The 9,380-nt window shown below is 29.7% G+C and overlaps 1 protein-coding gene across 2 annotated transcripts; it reads right to left on the bottom strand.

Moving 5' to 3' along the window:
- Positions 1-2,848: 2,848 nt before the first annotated feature.
- On the bottom strand, positions 2,849-8,287 carry LOC108322112 ((DL)-glycerol-3-phosphatase 2). 2 transcript variants are annotated; one of them, XM_017554095.2, is made up of 6 exons: positions 8,055-8,287; positions 7,660-7,941; positions 4,742-4,802; positions 4,423-4,570; positions 4,156-4,235; positions 2,849-3,109 (listed from the first exon to the last, which is right to left on the bottom strand). In XM_017554095.2, exons 2-6 carry the CDS (start codon positions 7,850-7,852, stop codon positions 2,977-2,979), a joined length of 615 nt encoding a protein of 204 aa, XP_017409584.1. In that variant the 5' UTR covers positions 7,853-7,941; positions 8,055-8,287; the 3' UTR covers positions 2,849-2,976. The 2 variants fall into 2 exon arrangements, with proteins under 2 accessions (XP_017409584.1, XP_017409582.1); XM_017554093.2 differs by having other exon boundaries at positions 7,660-7,884; positions 8,055-8,286.
- Positions 8,288-9,380: the final 1,093 nt, after the last annotated feature.

Below are 9,380 nucleotides of genomic sequence, written 5' to 3' on the forward strand. Positions count from 1 at the left end.
TATAATAATATTTTCACAATAAATTGATTAGTAAATTAAAATTGAAAATATACATATATTTGTTTATTGAGGTAAATAAATTTTGTAAATATAGTTTTAATAATAAAATTATCTAAAATTTTAAAATAAAAACTACGTTTTTTAAAAAAAAAACATAACAAATTGTAAGTATTAAAAGAAATAAAGAAACAACATTTTTAGTTCATTAATTAAATTTTTAACAAATATCACAAATTAAAAAGTATATAAATATTATATGATTGTATAAGAATTTAAGAAAAGATAAACCATTATTATTAAGATAAAGTTTAAAATTACAAGATGTGTTTATATAAAAATCTAAAAGACACATAAAAATTATAAAATTTAAAATATATAAATAATAAAGAATAAAAAAAGTGAATACAATTTCTACAAGTTAAAATAAAAGAATAAAACTGTAAGTAGAAGTCGTTAATACAAAATATGACTTTGGTATAAAAAAGTTGAAGTCTTCTTTTATAATATGACTTTGTTGTAAATAGAATACTGACTTTATTATAAATAGAAGAAAAATCATCACACACTTTAATGATTTTGTTCAACAACATTGGAATAAGTTGTTTAAAACTTTTCACGACTTCAGTTGATTAAGTTGACTTCAATTTTGTCATATTTTCGTCAGGATAATATGTTATTTGCATGACTTTGATTAAGTAATTAATTGAGAGTTATTATTTAAACTTTAACATTAATATCTTTGCATGACTCAAGCTTCAAAGGTTAAATTAAAAGTCGTTTATCTTAATAATGATTTCTTTATAAAATAAAGTCGTAATGAATAAGCATAATTTAGCTTTTTTATATTTTTTTTAAACAAAACTCATACGTAGTTTTAGAATGCAATTGATTATGATTTACAAAATACCCTTGTGTGTGTAAAATTTGATGTAATTAACCTTTTCAACCTATTGTTAATTACTGAATACATGTTTATAATTATATTTGACCTTATTTTTCGTTTTAAAATATAAATAAGACATTTTTTGAAAACAAATTTACAAACCATAAAAACTGGTAAACAAATTCTAATGAATAGTGATTTTAGGCGACAAAAACGCATACTAAACTCAATTTGACACTACTATTCTTTGACACTACTATTCAGTTAACATGTGTCATTCACCTTTTTCATTTCTAATAAAGATATAAGATTAAAAGGTTATTGGATAACAAGGATTATTTTTAATGATTTCCCAGCAGAAGTTAATTTAATCTCATAAAATTTGATGAATGATTTTCATTATATTTTGTTCTACTTTATGACAACAATGTTTTTTTGGACATTTTATTTATCTGAACACTAGATCAAGATTTGTCACTTTTCACAATTTCTATGTTTTACTATAATTCTCTTTTATGTTTCTCACTAGGTGTAGATTATAGGTTTGTGGACATTCACTTTTGCTATATTGTTATCTGTTGCAATTGCTCCCATAGAGGATAAAGTAACTTTAAATTCAAACGGTAAAACGTCAGCTAAAGAGATATAAGACACTGGCTTTTTGTTTAATTAACTTTTGGTATAATTAAACATCTAACTAATAAAGCTAGTTGATTAGGACCAACCTCATGATCAGCCAAAAAAGACTACACATACATTAAACTGTTGAAGAATTGATTGCGGCCAAAAGTCGTAGGAGAAAAATTTAGGTTGGTTAATTTGTTCTTCATTTTGCTAAAAAGAAGACACAGTGTATGACAAAAGAGAACTAATCAACCATAAACGAAAACAAACTCATTTCCATTGAATTGAAACTGGTCAAAGGGACACTCAAACTAACCTTCCAATTTGCAGAGGCCTTTCATCTACTTTCACAAAGGTTTTATTCATTAACCAGTTTCTTTTCATGGTTACCCTAATTTTTTTCTTGTGCCATATGAAAAGCAGGACCTGCTTTGATAATCTGTAATTTTTTAGAAAAAGAGAAAAAAAATTCCATTAACTTATGCATAAACTAATTTTATTTCATGATTTTTTTTTCTTAAAATTTCCAGATATTATTAAACTCCTCAAATGCAATCAATTTTTCTAAGACTTAATGTTCATAAAAAAATATATAAAGTAAAATAAGTTTTTTAATATAAAAAATCTTCTTAGTTTCTCCCACAACAAAAAATTAATAGTTAAGACATACATTATTATTTTTACCTCTTAAAATTACTTTATTTTCCCTTATTATATTTTTCTTATGTGAGTGTTCATTGGAAGTTTGTGGACACAAATTCTTTGTATTTATCGACCTGGTTGACATGAATTTTAGTAACCTTTTCTGAAATCACCTTTCATTGCTTGCATATGGTATTCACGTGCAATGGGACAAGTATAAACATGGACATTGTCAGTTGTCAGTTTCATGAAAGTAAAATGTGGAAATTCCTTACACATTGAGTTAGTCAGTAACATATTTTAGTGTGTAACTGCTTTATCTTTGCAATTAGAGTTTCCCGTATTAATAATTATATTGACAGTGAAATTTCAATCAATTATTTTATTTTATACTTTTAATGGTTTACTGTGAATATTTGAACCGATACATAAATGTGTAGTGATATAAATAGGACAAATTTTTAAAAACTACAACGACTTGTTGTCTTCTGTAATTAATAATAGTGTGAAGGTAAGCAAGAAAAATATAACATCACCGTCAATTTGATTTTGACAATGAAACAACAACGGAGAAGTACTCGTTCTAAATAAACCGAATCAATCACGTTTTACGCTTCATGCCACGAGAGAAATATGCAAATGATGTCGACTTTCACGATCTCACAAATCGATATTGATTTAGTAATTCACACAGAACAATAACATAAAGGTTCTATAATCTATGAGAATGGATTAATTACTCGTCATTTAGTTGTACAAAACAAATGCAGCCTTTTCTGTTCGCTGTAAAAATGGACGGCAAGTAAGAGAAAACTAAGTTCAGCTAGCTAGCTAGCATTATCTTCAAAAGGAGGTAAAGCCCACTCACTAGGGTTGAAACCCAACAGTGAGTTCAAAACTTGGTCTGCTGCATCGTGAAATGATTTGTCCAGCCTTGGATCAGGGACCATAACAGCAGACCTGCATAATACGTAACCAGAAAAGATTAACAAATTGAAAATAATGTTAGAATTGGACAAAGTATTCATGTTTGATCATAATAACATGCAACTAATGGATAACAAATGCGTCATAAGAAATAGGAACGTGTAAATAACATCATCATTTGGTGTTATGAGGGACCACACTGTTGAGTCTGGTCACTAATGATTTACAATTTTCAAATAATATTATTTAATTGCTCAACACAGTCAGACTGATGACTTGTTATTGTGAGGAAAGTTATAAGATCCAAAAGTAAGTTGTGAACTAGCTCCAGTTTTGAGTTTTCTAACATCTCTATGCTAATTTCTATCTATCAGTGAACCAAAACAGTGCGAGAGATTTTTAGGGGGAAAATCAATCACCCTTGAATAAGAGGATAGCCATAGTCTATAACCTAGTAAATGTTAAATTTAATAGACAAAAATAAACCTAGAGGTTGCATAAATGGTAGGAATATCATTTTATTAACTGGAAAATTGTGACGAGCATTCATGCTTCGCTGGCTATTTTGCTTGTAAACATTATCAACTGCCACTCGCATTTAATTAACATTCAAACTTAGCTATCACAAGAACATGAAAGACAGTGCAATCTGTTACCCAGCTTCCGATATTCATATGCTATGGTTTTTACTCCTCAAACACAAATGTAATAAAGATATTATATGTGCAGAGTCATGTACACAATATACGAGAGAGTGAGTGAGAATGGAAAGAGTCTAATAACATATATACAATAGAAAGATGCAATTTGTCATAATTGTTAGCTTGAAGAATTTGAGTACAGAAAACACAGATTTCATCAATTCCAGCCTGATCATTGATATTTCTATATATATCATGCAGACATTTGTAACCACCTTCCGTGCGAGTAATAACGCAGGATCTGAAACTGCTAAATCTTGCACAAAATTATCTATCCATTCTATCATGTGCTGACGTATTTTGGAAACCACAGTCTGTTGCATTTAAATTTAAAAATATGACAATATAAAATATCATTCAATGCTTTCATCCACTTACATTCCAGCATTTTTAGCAGCAAGAACACCTGCGGGTGCATCTTCAAAAACAAGAACGTTACAAGGATCAACTGGTCCACCCTGTTGAACATCAATTCAACATAAACTACATCACCATGTGTGACTACAAACTTAACAAAGTCAGAAATACAGTAGTAAAACAAACCAAATCCCATATTCAACCTAGGAAAAGAAAAAAGGCATTTGTAATCTCTTAATCATCGGACAATTTGGTCAAGAAGTAAACCACATTCATAAATTGGTATACCTCGAATCTCTTAGCTGCTGCAAGAAATCCATCCGGAGAAGGTTTCCCTTGTTTAACTTCTGGATCATCACCAAGGACAATATGATGCATCAAAGAGAAGATTTCATGATGTCTTTGAGTTTTCAATTCAAAATGTCGCCTGTGAGAACTGTGGGGCAAATTGTCAAAACACTTTGCATAACAAATCCTTAGAAACAGATATTAGCATAGCAGGTAATAAATACCTTCTTAACCCCTCCCTCTCCACAAAAATACAATAAATGGTAAATAGCTTACAACAAATAAAATCAAATACACAAAAGAGATGGTTGAAGTGTACCCAGTTGCCACAGCAATTGGAACTCCGTTTGCATGTAGATGTTTGACTAAACGGCTGGCACCTATGAGAGAGAAAAATGGCGCATGACATCAATAATACACATGATTGCAAAGAACACATAACTCGTATATTTAAGTACATATATATATATACCTAGTCTATTGAGGCTGACAAGTTTACTACAGATTAAGGCTTTCACAATAAAATGACTAGTTTAGTTAACAATAATCTTTGAGCACATAAGGAAGTTTATGAGTTTGAGTTTGAGATCTATTATTATAGTTCAATGACACAAAAATTTATGCAGTAAGTGGGTGGGTTGGGTGGAGGAACCCCCTTAGAGATCCCATGCCTAACAAGAAAATTGAATCTTGAATAATTGGGAGCTTTTATATGACAAGTATGTACACTTCCGATTGAAAATGAAGAACATATCATGAGAAAAAGAACTTCCATGCCGAATATCTTGAGGTGTAGTAACATAATGAAGCTAAAATGGCACAAGGAAGGAATTGTATCCATCCTTAAAAACAGATTTTCAATAGCATAACCATCAAACCAATACAAGCATTTTAAAACAAATCTACTTGAAGACTGAAATAAGATGCCAGTAATATCAGTAGCACACAGAAGCATCCACCAGCTACAAAAATTATGATAGAAATACATTTAATAAGAATTTTATGAATTCAAAACTTATAACTACACTAAAGAAGGTACAAGTTCTGACGTTCAATCCACATATATCACTATATAATTTCTTCTCATTCCTAGTAAATTCATTTTGAGAAGAAACTTTTCAAGTTTTTACAATGTGTGTCCATAAAAAGGATGGAAGATGCCCAATTATATTGAACAAGGATCCATTTTGAGATGCAGACATATATCCCTACATAATTTCTTCGCATCCCAACCCATGTAGATCCATTTTGAGATGAATCTTTTCAAGTTTTTACCACGTGTGTCTATAAAAAGGATGGAAGATGCCCAATTATATTAAACAAGGATGCATAAATTAAACAAAGAACAATTACAAGTTTAAAGGTTCAATTCTGCAAGGTGATGACCAATTATGAACCTTTATGCATAACAGCTTAATTGATCAAAGACTGAAGAAAGATAAGTGAACTACTGAAACCAAGAGGGTGAAACAAGTTAGAAGAACTAACCGATAATTTTACTTATTTACTACATCAAAAAAGTGAAAGATCCGAAAAAAATTAGATAACATATAAATGTGATTGTGGACAAGACAATTGCTCACAGAAAGCAAGAATATATTTCACCATAATGGAAGTTTACCTAATACACAGATAAAATACAAGAAGTTCTCTAAGACAACCTATTTATGCATTTGACTATCCAGTTGTGAGGAGATAACATTTAAAGCCTGCATTCGATGGCCTTCAACATTAAAAAAAAAAAAAAAACTCACTTCTCAAGAATTGAAGACTCCCTCCAACAACTATTTTTACAAGTCTAAAAACATCCTATTTGCTCTAAAGGAAAAGCGATTGCTGCCAAAGTTATTGTTCAAATTTATTCCTAATATTTAAGAAAAATGTTTTTTGAACTTGTTGTAAATATTGAGTTTATGTACCTTCATAATATATTATAGCTGTACTCATCAATAGTCTGATGATATCTTTTATTGTATTAACTTTGGTAAGTGTGCGAAAACTTAAGAGGCTTGCATAAGAAAATACTTTGAAGAGGTAAGTATAAAGAATACTTGGGTGTTGGGAAACACTGTTTGTAACCCGGATAGTAAAATTTGGTAGTGGACCAAGGACTAAATGTACTGTTAGTGAGGCAAACGAATGTAAACAAATTTGTGTCCCCTTTTCTTCTTTTTATCTGCATATCTTTTACTGTTCCTACTCTGTGTATGAAGGAAACATAGTTTTGTGTATAATAAACTCTGATTTATAGGATACTGTCATCCTTTAAGTGTGTCCACTGTCAGATGGTTTATAGGACAAAAACTTCACGTTATCCCTTGATGCAATCTAGTTTTCCTACCTAAAAATGATTTCCAGTTTTCCAAAATTATATTTTCTAAAAGACTATCGTAAAACACAAATCAACTCATTTTATTTGTCTCTCTACATTGAGAATGACAAGCTACTAGTGGAACCTACATATTAGAATGAGTTACTGTGATCAATAAAGGTGATGTGATGAACTCCTTTAATAATAAGACAAAGGTACATAATAATACATGCATCAGTTGTTTTTCAAATGCTTTCTGTAAGGCATTAAGATATTCAAATGTTTAATTAAGTATTCAGGGTGTAATTGTGAAAATAAGCTTAATTAAACAGTTATTCAATTAAGGTTTAGGATGTGCTTCGATAAGAGATTTAATTGAGTGGTTATTCAATAAACTAGTCACATAAGAGTTTATGCCATAAATTTGGCCTTGAAACTCATCAGAATAAGTTAAAAAGAACTTATTTTGATTCCAAACACCTCTCATGAGAGCTTATGACACAAATTTAGTCATGAAACGAGTTGAAAGAAGAAGAAAAGGGTTTATCTTGATAAACATTACGAAAAAGTTTATAGAAATAAGCAAAAACATTCATAGGATTCATACTAAATAGATGATGATCATCATCATCATCAGACAGATTTCTGTACTTTCAAACTTCAGGTTATTAATTCATACTGGTACATTTAAACAAAAAAAAAAATTAGTAACCTTTGACAAATAAGCAGGTCACCCCTCCGTCAAGAATTAATGTTTAGAAGTTACAACAAACCAAGTATCTACAAGAGATACATACATAAGCTACATCTTCCCATGTATGTATGTCAGTTTCTGTTTCCATTAGACCAGACCGTGGTTTGTAGCCACACCAATCTTTAAGTTAATTAGATAAGGGTGTCTAATCTCCATTAGTTAATCCACATACCTGGCATAAGATCACTTGTGGGAAACAAAGACTGCAGCATATCCTCTCTTTCTGCAAGAAACTGCTCAGGACTAAGCGAATTGCTAATTCCAGTCTCTTCAACAAAGATCCTAGCAGATTCTATTGCTTTCTTTCCCATCATCTTTGCCTTCAGGGTCCAATCAAAGGTTTTGTTGTATCTAGCAAGTATCATTTCCTGGACTTGTGTATAGAACTTCTCAGTGTCTACAAGAGAATCAAATTCCCAAACCAACAGAAGTTTTCAGCAGAAATTTTATCCAACTTAAAAATCACAAAACAAGAGCACTGTCAGTAAACAATAAAACTTGAAACTCATGTGTGTTTAAGAAATTATGTTGGTAAACCAGAATGTGGGTTAAAGATTGATGGAATACCGAGCAAGAGACCGTCCATGTCGAAAATGACGTGGGTGATTGGCTTTCTAACAGAGACTGCACCCGAAAGATTGGCCATTGTTCGAAAAAGCTGAAGGAACAGTGCAAACTTCTTCTCCAGCTTCCGATCTACAACCCCTGTTTCAAATCGTGATTCCTGATTTGCTTTCTATAGGAATATCTCAATTTTTGTTATTCCGGGAATCAAATTCTGACCAACTATTTATTCAGAGTTTAGTTTTTCAGGAACTTTTTGCTTTCAGAGTACTTTTTTTTTAATTGCTGAAATAGATAAAGTTAGTTTAAAAAAATAATTGTTTTAAAATACGATTGCTAATAAAAAATACATTTTAAAACACTGATTTTCTTTTAATTTTATAAAATATAACATAAAGTGTGTTTGAAAACACTTTTATGTTCAAAAAATTGAAATGAATTTTAAAACAGCCTAATTAAAAAAATAAAAATAAAACGAGTTTTATGTGAGACATAACCTTTTTTAAAAAGTAAAATAAAATCATTTTTAAAATATATTTTACTTTTTGAAATGACTTCTTTTTTTTGCGTTTTAATACATGCAGCCTTGGAAGATTAAAAAAAAATCCTTGGAAACGATAAAAAGATAACCAATTAAAAAAAACTAACATAAATATAAATATTTAAAAAAAAATCATAATAAATTGTGTCTAGAAGGAAAAAATAGACTTATGCTAAATATTAAAATGTTATATTTTTTATTTTTTATATTTTAAAACATACAAAACATTGCTTATATCATTCATTCTCGTGCAAACAAAGTATGGACGAATTTATGTTTTTGTTGGTTAATCTAATTTTCTGGTTATATAGACCTTGGTCCTGTTGATTAAAGAGCAACTCCAAATTTCAATTGGTTTTCTTGCAACTTTGTGACGAGGAATAACCATGAACATTCACCAAGCTATTTAGGAACATTCACCATCTCCATAGTGGTACTATTATCCTTTGAAAAAATGATGGGTTGGATATATCATACATGTACCAATCTAAATTTTATGTTTTTGTTATATTTATATATCTGTGCTTATTATTTTTAAACTAGTTATTACTGTTAATATGAGAAATCCTTTTTTTTTTACGTATTATGTTCTCTTTTTTATTGTTATACTTATAATATAGCGTTATTTTATTATTATTATTATAATTATAATATAATGATATATCAAAGCATATGGCCAAAATCAAATCAGAATAAAAATAGAGGCAGAAGAAAGAATTATGGACAAAAGAATACAAAAAATGGGATTGAAATGGAAAAACACAAAGAGAATGTTAAACCTATACTGT

This window comes from Vigna angularis, chromosome 1, assembly GCF_016808095.1.
Source record: "Vigna angularis cultivar LongXiaoDou No.4 chromosome 1, ASM1680809v1, whole genome shotgun sequence".
Classification (NCBI taxonomy): Eukaryota; Viridiplantae; Streptophyta; class Magnoliopsida; order Fabales; family Fabaceae; genus Vigna; species Vigna angularis.

Excerpts from the sequence above, each read along its gene's own strand:
- LOC108322112 (XM_017554093.2), bottom strand. The coding sequence starts at position 8,133 with ATGGCCAATCTTTCGGGTGCAGTCTCTGTTAGAAAGCCAATCACCCAC. Across the intron at positions 7,885-8,054 it reads CATGGACGGTCTCTTGCTCG|ACACTGAGAAGTTCTATACA; the intron begins GTATTCCATCAA and ends ATTCTCTTGTAG. Across the intron at positions 4,571-4,741 it reads CCAATTGCTGTGGCAACTGG|TTCTCACAGGCGACATTTTG; the intron begins GTACACTTCAAC and ends TTTGCCCCACAG.